Consider the following 21151-nt stretch of genomic DNA (forward strand, 5'->3'; position numbering starts at 1 on the left):
GCGAACAAGAATAACAATGAATTAAAAAAATTTCAACAGTTTGAATTCGAACTGTTGACATTTTTTTCGAATTTACCTCAACATCCAGTGCCATTCATAACACGTTTAGCAGGGTGGCAAGCACCCCTACACCCCCCACACCCCCCCCGTTAATTATATATACTAACTCCAAGGACGCACTACAGTGAAGGATCACAAAAGTGCAAATGCACACTGGCATTCACTCTTGTGTCTTCGGAATATTTTAGTTTGCTAATTTGAACCATTGAAAACATCCTTTCACATATCTGCTATTGCAGAGGTACAGGTCGACAATATGATGGTAAACTGAGGCCTGTAAAGTGGCAGTATTCTCTTCTCTTTTGACATCACTCTTTCAGTACAAAGCTGAAGTCGGATGCCGATGAGCATTGGTATGCATGAATGGGTAATGAACATTGTGTGAGTCAGTACGTTTGTGAATTTCATTGCTCATTCTTCATACCTAGCAGTAGTGTCACAGATTGTGTATGGTTGACACCTGCATGTAACATGGCACAATTCCATTTCCATATTGATTGTCCAGAAGCCATCCTGGTGTTCGATGTACATAGCTGCCCTGCAGTATATCCTCAGTAGAGCTGTATAACCCCCAAAGTGTCTTCAGTAGTAAGGTGCACAGGCCCACATTACTGCCATATTGTACACACTAAGCATTAAAGCTGTGTATTGTTAGTATAATATTGCCTATGGACTACCACATGCAGTCCTACAACAAAGGACACACAGGCTGCTATGCTCTGCATCCTACTGAAATAGTAACCCATGTTCAAAGTGCTTTTCATATACATGATGCTCTGAATGCTCAACTATACCCTTTCCACAAGTTTCACATACCCCTTCCACCTAAGCACAAAACAGTTCATGCAGAGGGTGTGCAGATTGCTTGCTGTGCACGCTGTTCAAAGTTATATCTCACCATCAGCTATGCTGAGACTGTTGTTCATACACAGGGTGTCATGTTCAAAAGTTGCTCCCCCTCTCGCCCTCCCAGCTCACATTTTATTCACCTACAGGGTGCAAACATTGCCTTGCTGTGCACCCTATTTTAGTAGTTTGCAACCTCCCCTCTGAAGCTCTGTTAAATATATTTGTACAGAACAGTGTCACACTCCTGTGTGGCATACCAGTGTACAGGTCATTCTACCCCACTCCAACCCTATGCTGCCTTTCTGAAATTGCTCAGTGCAGAGGGAATGTAAATAGTTGTACACCTTTCATTTCTCTTTCCTTCTATCCATATTCAGCACCATCTCACATATGTGTGATTTTATTACTGAACTGCACATCCTTAAGCTCACTGATTGTCACACTGTGCATAGTTTGCATTGTGGATGGAACATCTGACGCTCACCCTGTTTATAGTACAGTGTACGATGCCATATTTTTAGGGTGATAAAAATGTTTTTATGTTAGTCCTGTGGCATTATTTTGTCTGTGACCATACTGTAGTGCATTAGTGCAAGAAAGTATGCACAAAGCATGCCAGCCACTGAACTGTAGTGATTTCAACTTTAGAGACTAAGCATTAAACAGAATCTGATAACATTAATGCTAGGAGCCGTAAAAAAAAGAAAAGGAAAAACTAAATTTCCTACAAACATTCCTTACCTTTGGAAAATTTGATATATTCATCATTATAAAGGCATGGTTCAAGACCTTTGAAAACACTCTGTCAATGAGGGATTTCGGTGCCTATCACACATTCTAGACCACCACATCAGACAAAGGTACGAAAGGAGATGGTGTCTCTTTCCTTAAAAAAATATTTTATCTCTAGAATTGGTAGACAAGATAATGACCTGGAACTACAGCTTACTTTTAACAGAACCATATATCACATTATAACCAACTGTAGGACCCCATGTCCCCCCTAGGTCCATACATCTGACCTAACTAGTATAGAGTTCCTGTGTCTTAAGCTAAAAGCCATTGTCTTAGGAGACTTCAGGTATCCCTGTACAAACTGGGAAGACTTACACATCCTCAAACATTTACGCTCAAAGATTTATGTACTTTACCAATACAAAGTCTCTAGACAGGTAAGTCTACATCCCAACCAGGTGTAATCACATCCAACTAGTTCACTCCAATGGAGCTCAAGAAATTTGCACTCTAACTTCCAATGGGTAGAGCGTAAGCCTTTTCACAGAATGAAATTATGCCCTCACATTTCAAACAAATGTTTGTATCTCTGGAACCGTAAGGATTATTAAAGAAGTATAAATGGCAAACTGTTTAGCACAAACAATTTTTATAGTGGTAGTATTCTTTAGGTTCTAGGCTGGGGTGCCTTCTGTGCGGAGTCTGCATGTCCTCCCCGTGGTCGCGTGGGTTTCCTCCGGGTGCTCCGGTTCCCTCCCACATCCCAAAGACATGCTGTAGGTGGATTGGGCACTCTAAATTGGCCCTAGGTGTGAGTGTGTGTGTGTGTGTGTGTGTGTGTGTGTGTGTGTGTGTGTGTGCCTTCTGTAGAAGGTTGGGCGCCGGGCTGGCAACTCGACACCGTAAAACTCCACTGCCAATCATGAGCGGACAGGTGACCCGCTGTGGTGACCCCTAACCAGGAAAAGCCGAAAGAAGAAGAAGAAGATTCTTTAGGTTGTAGGTCTTAAACTGAATTTTATAAGTCACGGTAAACACAGTAACTATTACATTTGTAATATTTTGTAAACAACTTACAATATTTCAACAATCACTCAAGTAACACACATACTGTCAGCAGTATTTTATTCATCTAGCTGAGAGCTTTCCTATGAGACTAAGGAGTTCTGTCTGTTACTTGGTTGTTGAAATATTTAAAAAATGTGAAAATTGTATCTATATAAATTAATATCATAAAAACAACAGTTAATATCTATTTACCTCCACTAGGCAGAGGTCAAATAATGCAGTTGAGTTTGCTGTTGGGTAAGCTTTAAGATGAAATCTTTTAAAACCTTGTGCATAGCATGCCTTTAGAATTATTAATGCAAATATGAACAAGCAATATTTGATGCCTAGGGACGTCAGTAGGAGTTAACTGCAGACGTACCTGGAGGTGTCACTTGGATGTAATGAGTTTTGAACCCCAACAGGTGTAACTTACTACCAGGTCAAATCAGACTACAAGTCAATCACATTTGCCATAAGACTGAAGCCTGAAGCATTGTCCAGTACCTCAGTATTCAGAAATTATGGGAAGGCTGATCTACTAAAATTGAGTGATGACCTGGGTAAATTCAGAAGTCCCTTCCGTCATGAAGACCTCACTGCTTATATGTAATCCTTCACTGCCAAATTTTGTGTAGATGTAAATAGCAGCATAAATGCAACCGTCTCCCTCAAAAATAAATACAATGCTAAATTCAAAAATAAACCCCTGTGATGGAACCCAAATATAAATAGGGTATAAAATAAAGAAAAAACTCATTGCAGTAAACCGAACTCTCAAGATGCCAGAAAAACACTTGCTAAACTCTGGATCGTAGCCAGCCAGGTGCGGGATAACCACAAAGCTTTCTTTAATTATGTTAAAATTGTCAGAAGCAATGACCAGCACTATGCAGAGCTGATAGTAAACGATATCACATACTTGGACAGAGAGTAGTTTGTCAATCTACTCGCAGACAATTTAACTCAAACATCAACCCCCTAAACCCTCCAGTATTCTCAGATCACATACCCACACAGACACCCTCCAAATCTCCCAAGAGCAAGTTCTCAATGCACTATTTAAGGCCAAGAATACTACATCTATGGACTTACTACTGTGGCATTAATATTACTCCAGGCACGTATTTTTTGTAAAACATTTCAGAAAACTTTGGTATCTTGTATTGAACTAACTGTTGCTCTCTTTTCAATAACTGGTACATTTGGTTATCCATAGCTCAGTTCCAACTTTCACATCTGAGAAGATGTGACCACAGAACAAGACTGTATGGGTCATCATTGGTTAATCCCCTGTCTAGGATAGACAGGTAACCTTCCCTTGACATTGTGTTTGGTTACTTCACCAGTTCTTTACCCACAAAGTTACATATTGTCATTTAATGTTTTCAGTTTATCAGTTATTATCTTATGTGGTATAGCATTGATTACCGTAACATAGTTGGTGAAAACAAGCAGCATACATTGTCAGCTGTTCATGAAGAACTGCTGTTACCACTTTGCAGAGTGATACAAGATTTAAAAAATAATCATTTGCCTGAGGGCATACATGGATAAAAGCCAGATGATGACCCAGGTGTCCTATGTTGACTTAATAGCACAGACAATAGAAAGACCACATGGCTGTAAGATAAACTTAAGTGTCCAGTGCCGGAGACTTTCACATTGATGAAACCTGTTAGTGAATCAGCAGATGACTAAGAGAGGAGGTCATGTTGGCTTGTACTACTCATAGTACATACATACACTGAGTCAAAAAGATGAGTGGAGAGCCTCCCAGTCTCTTCTCCTGACCAAGGCAGCCATTGTGAATCAGTCATGTCACCTGAATGGAGGAGCTAAATGTGGAGGGTACCCCTATTAGAACTAAACCTCTGGCCTGCTCCCTAGCTCTGGAATCTCACCTCCCTTGAGAGTGTATGGGTTGGTAAGGCATCTTGACCTGTGAAAAAATGGGCCAGAGGGGTCTCACCCAAGCCAATGGAAGCCTAGCTGTTGTTCAACAAGGAACAAATGGGTTAGTCGCGCACAGTTAAGAGAGACATTGGACCATGTCTAGTGGACCAAAAAAAAAAAAAAAAAAGAAAGAAGATTCAAAAGCAAGATTTCTACTTAATAAACCCATACTATTATTAACCAGCAGATAAATGACCTGTGTGGGTTATATTTTGAATAAGCTCCCTTTTGGCTGTTTCTGTGATTTTACAGAGAATGCTAATAAAACTGATAATTTAGAAATGGTTTGGGTCTGATGTGACTCCCCTCACTTTATGAACTGGTACCACTACAGCCTGTCACCGCAAGTAAAGGATGTGTCCACATGCTAACTTTATTTAACATGATTGGTATAGATTCATTTAAGTTTACCTCAATTCTGTATACAAAACTACCAGTTATGTTATCTTTTCCCAAGGAATTTGAGTTTTAATTCTTACGGGTGGTAAAAGTTGTCATGTATATTGTTATAGTGAAGGATATGCCATTTGACTCTGTAGGCATATGGCATTGGATACTGTGTAGTTTGCACAAAAGGTTTCTACATTTATAGTTCTTGCATCCTGACACTGGACAGTTATGTAATTGTTTATTGATAACATGTTGTGTTTAATTTCTTCCTTTTGTTTTTAGATATTATTAAAGAACACCTTATTATTGCCTTTAGTTTTTGAGATTAAGCTGAGTTGATAGCTGTGGTAGACATACGAACAAAAGTAAATATTGTTTTTGCTTTATATAGCAACGTAGTACATGTCAGGAAAATCCTGCTAGGACAGCTGAACATTATTTGGGGTTAATCAGAGTCTGTCTAATTGATGGCAGGTGGGTACCCAAGAAGACTGAATGTTGTAATTAAATCAAAAGGTGCTTCAACAAAGTATTAATTTAAGGGTGTGCACACTTATGCAACCAGCTTATTGTACATTTTTTATTTTTATATTTTTTCCCCTAACAGATTTGTTTGTTTTTCAATTGAATTGTACAGGTTATAGGTTCATAAGTTCATAGGTGGGTACTAGGCTATCTGCCCAAAGGCATTTATAAGCCTAGCCAGAATGTGTTGGCTTTCGCCGTCCCCTTAGATTAGTTCCCTGTGCCTCTGTCCAGCTGAGCCACTGAAGTGATCCCTGAGGTAAACTTTCTGTTTCCCATCCACTCATCAAGGTTTCTTTTGAAGAGTGTTAGCGAGGAGCTCTGCCTAATGTAAATTGGGATCTTGTTCCAAAGCATGGGAAGTCTCTGGGACAGGAATCTATTTATTTTTTATTTATTTATTTAATTTATTTAACATTTGTTGACCGGGAATGTCCGACTAGGTTCCACAGAGCCTGTTTTCAGCGGAGGCCCAGATGCATGTCTTTGGAATGTGGGAGGAAACCGAGTACCCGGAGGAAACTTGAACACAGGAGAACATGCAAACTCCACACAGGAGAACCTCTTGCTGTGAGGTGACAGTGTTAACCACTGCACCACTGTGCCGCCCCCATCTATCCCTTCAGCGCGTCCTATTTATTGATGTGGTGAGGTTTAGATCCCTAGAGCATGTGGCTCAAGGGGATAAGGTTTTCTTTAGGTGGAGCATGTCCATCAATTCTGGATTGGACATGGCCTTGTATGTCAGGCAGAGATCACCTCCGAGTAGGCGGTATGCAGCCAAGTACAACTGGAGTTTCTTCAGTCGAGCTGCATAGGGCATCTGTTTGAGGCCATTGATCCTCTTGGTAAGGTACTTCTGTGGTCTTTCCAGCTGTTGCAGGTGTCTTGTAAGGTACATCCCAAATGGGGCATTGTACTCTAAGATGGGTCTGATGAGTGATGAGTAGAGGGGCACAGTGACCGCTTTTTTATCTGGATGCGAACCCTTTTGTGATTAGGTTGGCCACGTAGAAGGATTTTCTAACCACTTTGGCAATGTGACTGTCAAAGGTGAGATTACTATCTACTTGGGTCCCCAGATCCCTTATTACGTCTTCTGTATTTAGAGGACTCCCACCTATGTGGTAGTTTGTGGGTACTTTGTTTTTTCCAAAGGGGATGACTATGCACTTTTTGGCATTTAGCTTGAGGCCATGATTTTGACACCAGGTATCCGTCTCAGTGAGACCCTTTTGGAGGATGTCTGTGTCAACCGTAGAGTCAATTATAGCCCCTAGTTTGCAGTCGTCTGCGAACTTGGTCAGCCATAGTCCTCCTGTGCTTGCCTGTACCTCTGAGAAGTATATGCCGAACAGGAGGGGTCCTAGGACTGAGTCCTGGGGAACATCACTTGTAACCGGTTTAGAGACGGACCTAGCTACCGCAGCTCTCACCATGTGGGTTCTGTCCGTGAGCCAGTTGGCAACCCATCTTGTGACGTAGGGGTTTATGTTCAGGCTGGTGAGCTTGTCTATAATACCAGAATGGGGAATGGTGTTGAAGGCCATAGCGAGGTCTAGGTAGGCTGTGTGTACCACCTTTCCCTCGTCTATAGCCTTGGTAACTGTCTCAAAGAAGTCCACCAGGTTTAGGAGGCATGATCTGCCATTAACAAAGCCAAACTGGGTAGGGTCCAGTGTTTGGAGGTTCCCAATGTCTCTGTTAATGGGTTCCATGATGATGCACTCCATAGCCTTGCAGACCAAGCTAGTCAGGCTTATAGGGCGATAGTTCCCGGGGTCTGTTGTGGCTCCACCTTTGAGGAGCAGAATAACCATTGCTGTGCGCCACTCTGTGGGTATGTAGCCTGTGGAGAGGCTGAGTTTGAGCAGTGTGTTTAGGTGAGGGGTTAGTTCGTCTTTGAGCTCATGTAGGACACAGCCTGGGACACTGTCCGGTCCCATTGATGCTGTGTTTTTGGCTTTGGAGAAGGCTGTTTTAACCTGAGTGTCTGTGATTTCAGGGACTCTACATTTTCCCCAAAATTGGGTCATATTTTCCTTTTCTCCCTTGGTTCACTTCTTTCATCAGTTGGGTAATCAAGTTCTTGGGGTACCCCCTCTCTGAGAAGAACCCCTTCATCACCTTCATTTCCTCCAAGAAACTCGGTCATCATTGCACATCCTTGACACCCGAATTAATTGCCCCTTAATAATACCCTTCTTTTGATTATAGGGGGGCTCACTCTCAAAATGTAAATAGGAGTTCGAGTGCGTGGATTTTTGGAAAATCTTGGAATGGAATTTCTTCTCTTCCCTAACCTTATATGTGGTCACATCTAAATAATTAATGAATTCTTGTGAAGTGTGCCAAGTGAATTTCAAAAAGGAAGTTGTAGTCCCAATATATTCCAAAAATTGATTTAACTGGGTTTCTGTCCCCTTCCAGAAAAGAAAAAATATTGTCTAAAATCTAGTGTATAAGGAAATATAATTATTCCAAGGGGTTTTGAAAATGAACTTCCTCTCCCAATAGTATGAAACCAGGTTTGCATACAGGGGGCACATGGGGCCCCATGGCAACACCTTTCTCTTGTTTATAATATTCCCCTGCAAAACACATTACATTTTTTTTCAATATTAATTCCATAAATTCAGTTAACAAGTTCCTCTGTTCATTAGTCAAATAACTTATTTCAATCAAAAGGTCCTGAAACCATTCCATCCCCTCAAAATAAGGGATGCTGGGGAATAGTTATATTACATCAGTAGTCATGATACATACTTCATCTTCATAGTTATCATAGGTGACTTTACTTAAAAAAATCCCAGGAGTCCTTTGAAATGTATTTTAAAGATGTTACGTAACTTTTCAACATTGTATCTACATATTTAGCCAAGGGTTCCAGTTTGGAGCCCCCTCCTGCCACTGTTGGTCTAAAAGGTGGCCTCTCCACATTTTTATGTGTCTTTGGGATTCCAAACACTACTGGGATCTTTGGCCTAGTTACTGTTAAATAGTCTAATAAGCTTTTTGTTTATAGTAACCTGAAAAAATTATCATTAATAAAGTAGTTCACCTTAGAATAGGCTATAGAAACCTCATTTTTAGAAACAATACTGTATTTGCATTCATCACTTAAAATTTCCAACATTCTAGTCTCATAGTCAATGGCATCCATTAGTACCACCCCACCCCCTTTGTCCGGTGTCATTACTCTGCAACCTCTATTTTTCAACATTTCAACCACTCTTCTGTCACTTTCCAAAAAATTAGTTACAGCTGTTGGTCTGTTGTTCAGCCTCCTTATCTCATTTTCTACCAGCTCTTCAAACACTTTTAAAGTGGGATTTAATGGGGGTTGTAGGTACCTTTCCTAGCCAAATTATTGGTTTGTCCTGTTGTGTTCTTGAATAAACATTTTAAATTTAACTTTCTCACAAATAATTTCAATTCAATGAGAGAATTTACTGTGCTCAAGGGTCTGGTGGGGACATATTGAAACCCCTTAGTAAATAACTGAAAAAAGTTTAATCTACAGTTAAATCTGTATAATTAAATATATGAAACTTGTCTTTAATGTTGACCACTTTGTTATATGTCCCAGTACAATCCCATTATTTTCTGTCTGTCCTCTCACTAATTCCATTGTTTGTTCCTGTGGAAGGGTTTCTGAAAGTTTCCCCTTCTCAAATTCGCCCCTCCCCTCCCCCTGTTGTATATGTTTCTGTACTGCCAATGGTTGTTGCTTCTCTGTTTCTCTGCTATTCTTTTGCTTCTCATGGGGCCCAGGGGTGTATTGTCTAAATGGTCTAAAGGGTCTCCACCAAAAGGGGTAGAAGTGTGTTCTTCAATGACTTCAAACATTTTGTTGTTGTCACAGTGTTCATCATGATTTAAAGTTACCTTGCTACTAGGTGGTTGTGGAAATGGCTTTCCTTCCTTGTACTCAATTAAGTCCCACTTCATTTTCTTTATTTTCCTTTCCAACACCCTGTTACAGTGTTTATCAACTTCACAAAAAATATTAGCATATTTTGTTTTTTCATCATCAAACAATATGTCAGAAGTCACTTTCACGAGCAAATTGTTGACTTCTGTCAACAGTTTGTCCCTCTGTTCACAGTAATTTCTCACCATGAGCTTTAAAAGTTCTGTACCAAAGTTGTTAAATAACTGTCAGTTCTTTGTGATAAATACTGTTAACATCAACATTGTTCAGGTATTTTACAGTTCTCAGCCCTTTAGGCACCCTTCGTACATTTATACATATTTAAATAGTCTTATCTCCATTTGCAACCCCTTAAGTTGCATTAATTTGTTTGTAAAAGTCAATAATGTCTCTGTATATGTTTCGGCACTGGGTTGCTGACTTTCAAAATAATTAAAACACTTACCAGCCCATGCCGAGAAGTCAAAATCACTGTTATTGGTGTTTAAATAATTAAGTTCACCAGTACAACACTCATTTTGAGTATTAAAGGTACAAGAAGTTGCTGTCCCTCTGTTTTCTTGGATATTCAGCCTGGGTCCGCTATTGCTCACGCTCGCGGATGTCGTATTCGCGCCCTGTAGTTGGTGGTTGTTCCCTGCCTGAAACTGCTGTTGGTTCCCTGGCAGACTGCTGTTAACAATGTTGTTCTGGATTGGCTGAGTTGCCGCAATCCATTCCACCAGGTCCAGCAACCTCTGAAACTCGGTCCGAGTGACCGGTTTGTCCAAATTCACCAAGGAATTGTCAATAATTCCTTCGGATAACAAAACAGGTTCCAGAGACTCCGCCATGGTGTAAAACAACCAAGAAGCAGAAAAAAGCACCAAAAGGTAAACTGTTGAAACAAAAAACACTGTAACAGGCTCCAAACCTTTTATGTAGTCCAGGATATGTGAAATAACTCTTGAAATATCACAACACAAACAATTCCACAAGAGGTTCAGGCTCCAAACCTTGTTTAATAGTCCAGGATATATAAAAAAAACTGTTAAAATGCCACAGCAAAAACAATTCCACAAGAAGCTAAGTGCTTTCACTTAGGTCTATTCCAGGTTTCATCAGAACATGGAATAAAATCAATCAGCCACTTTTAAACAAATTCAAAAATAATATATATATATATATATATATATATATATATATATAGATATATATATATATATATATATGTGTGTGTGTGTGTATGTATATGTATATGTATATATATATATATATATATATGTATATATATATATATATATATATATATATATATATCTATAGTACATCGCCACAGTATGCAGACCGTCTAAAAAAAACTGCATCTTTACTCCGTCGCATATTGCCTACTCAGAGACGATCTCTGCCTAACACACAAAGCGATGTCAAACCCAGAGCTTTTGGACATGCTTCACTTAAAGAAATCCCAATCCCTCCGAGCTACACACTCTAGGGACCTAAACCTTGTCACCACAATAAACAGAACATGCTGGAGGGATAGATTCCTGTCCCAGAGACTACCTATACTCTGGAACAAACTACCTATCTGTATCAGACAAAGCTCCTCATTAGCACTCTTTAAGAAAAATCTTGAAGATTGGATAGGAGATAGGAAATTCACCCCGGGGATCACTTCTGTGGCTCTGCTTGACAGTGACACAGGAAAATCATTTTCTTGGGTGGCGAAAGCCAAGGTACCTTTTGGCTAGGCTTATATAGGCCCTAGGGCCAATAGCCTAGTACCTATATATATATATATATATATATATATATATATACTGGAAAAGTTAAAAATAAACTCCTATGCTTTAACTTAAAAACATATGCATGATTTATCAGTGAGAGATAAAATTCACTCTAAGTCAAATAACATTGTTAGATTATTACATGAATGCACCAGTAAAACAGTATCTGACATGTGTGACCATCATGATGCCTTCAAACATCACTATACAAAGCATTAAAAATCTATTAATATGGGAAACAATCCTTTAAAAACACATTTACCCTCTCTTAATTAAAAAAAAATCCCACAGAAATTAAAAACAGATCTTGAAACACAAGTATCACTAAAGGAAATCAAGGATAAAATCAAGAATTTCAAGTCTAATAAAGCCCCAGGAATAGATGGCATAATTATAGAAATTTACAAACTATTTTCTTCATCCACTATCTGCTTTTTTCATGAAACCTTACTTGAAGTACAAACACAAAACAGCATCACTCCATCTTGGAGATACTCATTGATTACCCCCATTCTAAAAGCAAATAAATACCCTCAATTTTGTTGCTCCTGTAGAACTATTTCTCTTTTAAATAATGATTATAAAATGTTTATGTCCATTTTTGTTGATAGAATACAAGTCACATATAATTAATGATCAATCAGGATTTGTATATAAGAGACACAGCCATGATAATATTAGAAGAATATTAACTCTCATCAAATACTTAAATAGAGAAAATGAAGATGCCGTGCTGGTCAGATTGGATATTGAAAAAGCGTTTGATTCTGTAAACTGGGACTATCTTTTTGGAGTCTTAAACCTCTTTCCGCCTTCTTTTATTTCCATTCTAAAAATATATATACAGGAATAACTATGTCCTTTCTCATCAGAATCCATTCCCTTAACTAAATGAACCAAACAAGGCTGTCCTTTGTCTCCTATTTTGTTTGCTCTTGCCATTGAAATTTTCTCTATCCTAAAACAGCTCAAAGATCACAGGTATTGATATTCATAGTCAGTATAACTCTAAGGCTTGTGGAAGAGAAAGTGGTCTGCTGAACGGGCTTCCTCTGCTGAGCTGCCTGCTAAATCTCGGCTTGTGATGGTGCAGGGTTCTCTTCGGCTCCATTTGCCCCATTTTTCCCCAGAGCCAAAGAGTTACCATCCCAAGTCTCCTGTCCCTGCTTCTCTTTGGCACCATTCCAGGCTGGGGTCAGTGGCTACCTCTGTTCTTTTCACTCGGTGCCTGTCTGAAACCACAGTGGACAGGATGATGATGAAGTTTCTCTGAGCCCAGATACAGCTTGTGGTTTTGCCTGCTCTGTCACCCTCTGGAGCCATGAGCATGCATCCTGGATTTATACTGATCTCCTCTTCCCCGATCTGACCTTCAGCTTCAGAGTTCTTGGGCCCGAGTTTTCCCAGTGATGAGGTGTATGCGCAGACGGTCACCTGTACCTCGATGTCAATGGTTACCCTGAGTGGTTCAGCTCCGATGTCATCATACCTTACCAGCTTTTGGAGTCGTAGCTTCAAAGCCAGCTCTAAGGGGTTGGCATCAGAGCTGTCTGTTGCCCTCAGGGCTTCAGTGCTGGGAAGCTCTGCTCCAACTCCAATTTTGGTGCCTGGGCGATGGTCTGGAAGGCAGAAACACTGGCAGCTTCGGCTCTGGCTGTGCTGTCTTCCGGGGTCCCCTCACATTTGGTCTTCGAGGTAGTGGAGAGGATACTCTCAGCTCCCTTGAGAGCCTTAACACTTCCCTCCTTGGAGCCCACCCTTGCTCCTTCTATTTCTGGCTCTGAGTGATCCATCCTACCTCCTCAGGGACAGCCTGTTGCAAGACCTCTCCAGGATGTTCCTTTTCAGGAACCCCTTGAAGCTTCAGAGTCCTCTCCAGAGTATCCCCCCAAGGAGGCCCCTTGGAAGCATATGTGCCAGAGGAGGCACTTAGATCCTCCCCTAGAATTTCTCAACGAAGATACGAACTTGGATGAGGGGGAGGGGTCCCCTAGATCACCTCGGGATGATGTCTCATTCTGAGACATCATGGAGATCCTGCATCAGGGAGGTGGTTGGTCTTCCCTTACCCAACCCTGATGAGTCTGTATTCTTGGAGGCATTTGACACTAGGCCCGTTACATCTTGGGTGTCTCCCCCATGCAGATCCTTTGGTAGAGCTCATCTCCCACAAGGCATGGAAGGAAACAGACACAGTTGAGTCCATTCCCAAGCACCAGTTGAAGGTACTGAGTGCTCTCTCAGACAGGTTGCATTGGTCCAAGGGTTTCCCGGTCGATGCCATGGTGGTTGCGGTGGCCACCAAGAAGGAGCTGGCCCAAGAGAGCTCCTTGGTTCATCCTCCAGTCAGGGAGCTGAGGGCAATGGACCACTTCATGAAGTGAGTTTACACTTCAGCCACCTTTGCAGTGCATGCTCTGAACTATTTAGCACTTCACCAGACTGCAGAGAGACCGGGTTAAGGAACTTTCTACATCTGCCCCGGGTCCTTCTCAGAGGAGAAGAAGAAGGTTTTCTCTTCTTGATGGGCCACATTGACAGCCATATTGAACACGTCCATGAGGTTACTTTCTCATGCGACTGAGGGTACCTTGAGGGCAGCCAGGACAGGTTTTGCAATTAGGTGACATGCTTGGCTCTGGCTTTGTGCTTTTTTGGAACCCTTCAAGATGTCTTTCATGAATGCCCCTTTGATGGGTCCACCTTGTTTGGACCTACTGTTCGTGAAACTCTTACCCAGAGCAAGAAAGGCAGGAAGACCTTGTCTGTCATGAGGATCCGCTTCTGTTCTCTGCAATGGACTTACTCCAGGAACCAGCATGAGGGTGAGAAGTTATAGTTTGAAAGTCTCAGGGCTCTTCCCAGGAAGTTCAGGATCAACATTCCCCCAGGGGCAGAGGGGGAAATGACAGATACTGTCCACGTGGCAAAAGGGATCTGAGGAACCAAGGGTCTCGAGATTCGTTCTCGGACAGGCACTTTCAGAAATCCTGAGGGACTGCCCAACTGCTCTACTCTGGAGAGAGTTGGGGGTTGTCTGCCTGCACCCGACAGCCTGGAATTACATCACAACTTATTGTTGGGTGCTTCAAATTATATCCAGAGGTTATTCCATCCTGTTTCTTCATCCCCCCACTCCAAAGACAAACCTCCTAGGTGTACCACCTGGTCAGCAGGTGGCTGCAGCCATAGAGATCACCAGGCTGCTCAAAAAATGAGTCATCCAGTCCATCCCTCCAGACCAGTGCGAATCAGGCATTTATTCCAGATTCTTTTTGGTGCCAAAAAAACAGGGAATTTCAGGCCCATTGTGGATCTCACTGCCCTAAACCTGTTTATTGCCAAGAAGAAGTTTTGGATGGTCACCTTACAGTCCATTCAGTCCTTTCTGCAGAATAACAACTGGATATGCTCTGTAGACCTTAAGGATGTGTACTATCACATAAAAATGGACAGGCGATTGGCTGGGAGCCAGTCACTTCCAATTCAAAGTACTCCCCTTTGGACTCATCACAGCTCCCTGGGTGTTTACAAAAGTGATGGCAGTAGAGATGGCTTACTTGAGACAGCAGGGATTCCATGTGTTTCCTTACCTGGCCAATTGACTTCTCTCTGCTCCCACCAGGCATTGGCTTCTGCAGACTAGGGATTACCTCTTTCTCCTAGCACCCACCCTGGGCATTTTGATCAGTCTGGCCAAATTGAACTTGGAACCAGTTCAAGTGATAGCGTTTATAAGTGAACGGTTGGATATGAGAGCAGGGTGTTTCTGCTGCTAGACAGGATACTTTCGCTCCAGCAACATGTGAGGTCTATACGACAAACTCTGCGGGTATGGTTCTTTGGGTGTAAGGGTTGATGGTGGCCACGTTAACTCTACTGCCAACTGCATGCCTGCACATGAGGATTCCACAGTGGATTTTGGTGGTGCAGTGGTCCCTACTCAACCTTCCTCTTTTGTACCTGGTTTGGCTATCCCGGGTTTGTCGGGAGTCTCTTTGGTGGTGGCTTCAGTCCCCAGACCTCCTTCTGGGCTGCCCGTTTGTTCTTCCTCCCCCCTTGATCATGGTAACCATGGACACCTCCCAGATCGAGTGGGAGGCATTGCATGAGATGGACTGTCCAAGGCATGTGGTCCCCCTTGGAGAACAATCTGCATATCAATGTCCTGGAGATGAGAGTGGTCCTTCTGGTGTTGCAAGCCCTTCAAGCTTTTCTTCCCACCAGGACAGTTGCCATCCAGATGGACAACATGTTCGTTGTCTGGTATATCAACAAACATGGGGGGACCTGATCTTATCCCCTGTGCTGCAAAGCCATGAGATTGTGGGAATGGGTGATCTCTTCCAACCATTTGCGGTGGCAACTCACATTCCAGGGAAGTGCAACATTCTAGCGGACAGGCTCAGCAGAAATATTCTTATGTCTTACGAGTGGTCTTTGAATCCTTCAGTGGTGGACATGATCTTTCGGAAATGGAGTCATCCTTGCTGTGATTATTTCGCCTCTCCTTCCAACACCATGTGCAGCAAGTCACCCAGAGACCCTCTGGTCCCTGCTTGGCTCTCTGGTCTACTTTATGCTTGCCCTCCTCTTCCTCTGATCCCCATGTTTCTTCAGAAAGCACACAGGTTGAAGAGCAAAGTCATCCTCATTGCCCCCTTCTGGCCTCACCATGTTTGGTTTCTCACTCTTTGGTCTCATCTGGTGTATCTGCCCTGGACACTGGATCTGGTTCCGGATCTCCTCTCTCACCTGTCAGGGGTTCCTCACCTGGACTTAATCAGCCTGAAACTCACTGCTTGGCTGCTCCAATTCCTTTGATGACGAGAACTCCTGGGCTGTCTTCACCGGTTAAAAAGATTTTGGTTGCAGCTCATAAGGCCTCTACAAGAAAAATTTACTGCAGTAAATGGAAAAATTTTTCCATTTGGGCATCACAGCATAAGCTGACCCTTTTACAGCTCCTGTTCCTGCCATTTTGGATTTTCTAGCCCATACTTTCCACAATGGAGCTTGTTTTTCTATGATTAAAGTACAATTGGCAGCCATCTCTAATTTCCTTGTGGTGAGACTTTTGCTTCCCTCTCTTCTTCTAAACTCTGCAAGGCCGATTTGAAGGGTACCGTCCTCCTGAGGCCACCAATCAAGGGCCCTACACCTCCATGGGATCTTACTTTGGTTTTACAAGCCCTGGTTTCTCATCCTTTCAAACCAGCTACTACTGTGGATTTACAGTTTCTATCTTGGAAGATGGCCTTCTTGGTGGCTATCACTTCTGCCAGGTGGGTGTCTGAATTGCAGGCAGTTTCTATTAAACCTCCTTCTCTTGTCCCCCATAAGGACAGAGTGACTCTTCGTATCAACCCCTCCTTCATGCCAAAGGTGGCATCCAAAGGTAATATTAACCAGGTGATTAATTTGCAGGTCTTCTTTCCAAATTATAAGAACAAAGGGGAATACAAATTGCATTTGCTTGATGTCTGCAGACAGTTGCACTTTTATTTGGATAGAACCTAAAATTTACGACAGTCTGATCAATTTTTTGTATCCTTTTCAAAGCCACGCTTGGGAAAGTCTGCTTCTAAGGTCACCCTTGCTCATTGGATTTCCAGCTTCATCTTTACGGCTTATCACGTTGAAAGTATGCCTTTACCTGGCCCTGTATGGGTGCATTCCACCAGGTATGTGTCTACTTCTGCAGCCTTTTGAGCCAGGATTCCTATTGATGACATTTGCTCCTTCTGCCACTTGGTCCTCCTCGAATATGTTTATTTCCCATTACAAGTTGGACATTCTCTCCAGGAGCAGGGCTTCCTTCGGCTCTGCAGTGCTCCGGAATATCTTTCCATGAGGACCCCCCAGGGTTATTGTAGCTAGGGACTCTGTCCCATAGGTTGAAGATCAAATGAAAACAACAACTTCAGATAAAGAAGTTATGTAGTTACCATAATGTTCCATCTGAGTTGTTGCTTTTCATTTGTCTTCAACTGTCCCTTCCTCCTTCCCCTGCCCTTGGGCTGTGTTGTGGACTGGACAGATACTAGTGACAGGCTTCTTCTTGGTCTTGGTTTAAGTCTGGTGTATGTGTACCCCTTTGATGATCAGGGGTTAAGGTACTTTGCCATGGGTTGGGTGGTGCTGTCCTGCAGCAAACTCAATCTGAGAGGAAGAGGGAAAGCAAGGCATTTTAGGTAGGGGAGGAGCTCAGATTTGGCTCCGATGCTAGTGTATATGGCTGAGTCGGAGCCAATCTTGGAGCCGAGTCCCATAGGTTGAAGACAAATGAAATGCAACAACTCAGATGGAACATTATGGTAAGTACATAACTTCTTTTTTTTCCTCACTGTAGTGCGATCTTGGAGTTGGTATATTTAATTAGCAGGGGGTGTGGGGGGACAAAAATAATAAAAAACATTTTTTTAATTTTTTTTTTATTATTTATTTATTTATTTATTTTTATTTACATGTCGAAGTTTCAAAACTTCAATCTTATGGTCTCGGTCATAAGAATTTAGAAGTTTTGAAACTTTGAAATTTAGAAGTAGAACCATATAGGCAAAAAATGCATGCAATCCAAGATGACTGTGCAGATAACCTAGCAGTATAGTCCAAAAAGCAAGAAGCATTGCAGATGTAGAATGTCACCACTAGCTTAACAAACAAAAACAGTCAGTGATTTCGCAGAAGTTTCCTCAATGCAGTCAGGGAAGTGCTCACATACCAGCATGAACATGAAGAAAAATAAATCAGGTGATACATGATCACATTACAGTGAAGTCATGTAAAAAACAGTGATACAAAAAAAAAAAAAAAAACAAGAAGCAAACCATGAATAAATCTGAAAACAACACAAAGGAAAAGTACGGATACATATGATGTAGTTCAACAATTCTTAATGTTAGTAAATTAAATTAATGAACAAATAACTAAACCAGCAACATATTTCAAAGCAGTTTACACAAACATACACAGAGACACACACACACACATTGTTTTTATAATTAATGATGTCTCGACCAATGTCTTACTTTGCTTTTTACTGAAGTACTTGGTTGTCCTTGTGAGAGTATACTGGGTCACAGCATGAGAGTACCTAGCTGGCGGAGGAACAGCAGGTAGAAACTGCAGTGATGTTATGATTCTTTCCTTAAAATCATTGCCTTTTTTCATTGTGTCTTTGAGAGTGTAAGGTGGTGTTCATGTGCAGAGGGGCACTATCTGCTAACAGTGAGCAAGGAGGATGCAAACAATACATGAAAGAATTAAGAAACGGCATGTAATTTACTTCAGAATGTATACTCTGTAGTATCAAAATGTTTATTACTGTTTTGTTTCCTTACAAAAATCTTTCACTACCAGACTGAAAACATTGCCATCCATACTACCTTCTTTGTATATTTCATTAAGAAAGTCATTAAATATATTTTCTGAGACCAGCTATCATGATTAAACCATGATACCACTGTATTTGGACTATGCAGTGTATAATCATTAAGGTTATGATTATTGTTTTCTTGCCTTTATCTTGCAGAGGACAGGTAGTTTTGGGATACTCTGAAATTGAGCTTTGTATGCGAGGATCAGGATATCAGTTCATCCATGCAGCAGATATGCTTTATTGTGCTGAGAACCACATCCGAAGTAAGTGCATCAGACAGGTAAACCTATATGCTTGGCTATGGATTAGTCACAGTTACAGCTTTAAATTATGTCCAATTACCTTCAATGTGTATTTGTTTGAATAGCTAAGATGTGATATATCTAGACTGGCTCAGGTACAGTACAAAATCTGTTTTCTTTGGAAGGGCTTTAAGAGCTTGTTTAGCAAAACAACGTTTAGATGTGGCCACTGTGGTATCCCGCTAAAACTGAAATACCAAATGAAACTGAAAGATGGTTTGGTATAAACCAAAAATTATTTTTAATACAAATAAGATGTGCTTAACTGAGTGATTGCACAAACATTTCTGTAGTGGAATAGCCATATTTCATTTATGAATTATGTGTTTTTTTACTTTAAAATCAGATTGATTTTATTTTATGTAAAAGATGTTAGCATTTTTGGTACACTGTGCTTGGTCAGCTGTCTTTATGAGCTAATTGCAATATTCTGTATCCAAATGAGATGAACATGTTCTGTTATGCATCTATCAATTTTGCAGATGTGATTATGGCTTTAGGTTTGAATTTCCTAGTGTCTGTTTTTTAGCTAGTAGCAGTGACGGAATGTTCTATTTTCCTTGGTAGGGGATCTACTTATGACTAACTGGCACATTTTTCTTGCCATCTCTTACATATAGTGTAGGAATATTCTGGTAAACAAATTCAGTGAAACAGTAATTAAGCTTGATGGAGATGATTGTCACTGTTGAAGTGATACCCCGACCCCATATGCAAAAATGGAAAAAGAGGTTGAGGATGGATGAATGGATGGGTTAGATTACGGAAAAAAAATAACAGCAATTAGCATTGTTCCAAAAACAGGCAAATTAAAGAAGCCTTCTAAAATATTTTGAGTCACTTTTTTCTGTTAGGCTTAATGCAGTTCTTTCTGTAGTTCTCACCATTTCTCTAAGTATTGGTTTCCAGTAAAGCAAAGAAAGCACTATGCATGGGACCCTGTGCCTTGAGCTTGGTTGTGTGTGTGTGTGTGTGTGTGGGGGGGGGGGGGGGGGGGGGGCCTGAATCTTCTTCTGTAGGTTTTGCCTGTAGATTTTACAGTTATTATTTCAGCATAAAATCCCTAACACATCAGTAAGAAGCTGCTATGAATTAACTTTAGCTGTTCTTTGCAAATGGAGCAATCTTGAGGTATGACTTTTAGCAACTGTTGCTGAACATAGTGGCCCAGAACAGTATAAATCAAGCATCAAGTTACTGGTGAGCGCCCATATCTATCTTCATTCTTATTTGCATCTACTACAAAAGGCTGTGTCGAGTTTCAGCACCAATGCTGTCACTGTAGAATTTCTAAAACAAAAGTGCACATCTTCTATTAATTTGAGCACAATATTTCAAAGGTGTTCCTTTTCTCTTAATTTGCTTAAATAAAGGGAAAGGCAGATACTTGGACTTTTAGAAGTAGAACACACACAAGAAGAAATTGCCCTTTGCACGTTCGCATTCATGCCCTTGGATTTTTCTTCTAAAATGCTTGACAGTAATCATTAAGGAGTTCAGAACTGACACAGTAGCAGTGCATTTCAGTATAGGAGACAGTTTGCGTTAGGCATTCTGTGAATGTTGCCCTGCTTTGATGACAACAGAGACAGCTAAGGGCAAGAAGTGAAACTGCAGGTTTGAACATTTGCAGTTTTTATGTCTATGTGTCACTCTTAACTGGATTACTTTATTTTATAATTTGTTGTATTGCAAAGTGGAGTATTGAGATAGCCACTTTGGTATAAATTTCTTCTTAGCCTAAGGTCGCTTCTCTTCAGATCACACTACATTATCACAATATGATGCTATTTTGCCTTTTTACTTTACTGCCCTGCCCTTTCAACTCAGGGCTGGGTTACATACAATTTAGACTTTCTTTCAGTTTCATTTCAGGAAAAAAAGGTATTTGTGGATTTTCTAAATATCACTCTGAATTTTGTTAGTTTCAGTCCTCTAGACAGAATGTAATTGTCCTTTTCTGGTTTTAAAAGGTAACAACTGGGTACTTTTTGTTGCGGTGAAGATTTCTTGTCTTTCTTCAACTGTGCTGTGCATTTCTTTGGAAGTGACAGCTCACATTCGACAAAGGGTGCTACTGGTCACCCACAAACTTACTGGCTGTCAAATAACTGAAGTCTACAGAAACAACAAAATGAGTAGATTCTGCTTGCTAAGTCAGGAAAATGGTCATGAAATTCTATGTCCTTGAAAATACCAAAATAAA

General features: G+C 41.1%; 1 protein-coding gene across 1 annotated transcript in view; it reads left to right on the top strand.

Moving 5' to 3' along the window:
- The window catches only part of LOC122796306 (aryl hydrocarbon receptor-like), a 1394090-nt gene that overhangs the window by 1257486 nt on the left and 115453 nt on the right, over positions 1–21151 (top strand). Inside the window, exon 8 of the mRNA XM_044064677.1 lies at positions 18797–18906. Within this exon, the coding sequence (XP_043920612.1) occupies positions 18797–18906 (110 nt within the window). The remainder of the gene's footprint in view (positions 1–18796; positions 18907–21151) is intronic.

The sequence above is a fragment of the Protopterus annectens genome, chromosome 3.part0 (genome assembly GCF_019279795.1).
Source record: "Protopterus annectens isolate FY-2018-M chromosome 3.part0, PAN1.0, whole genome shotgun sequence".
Taxonomy (NCBI): domain Eukaryota; kingdom Metazoa; phylum Chordata; order Ceratodontiformes; family Protopteridae; genus Protopterus; species Protopterus annectens.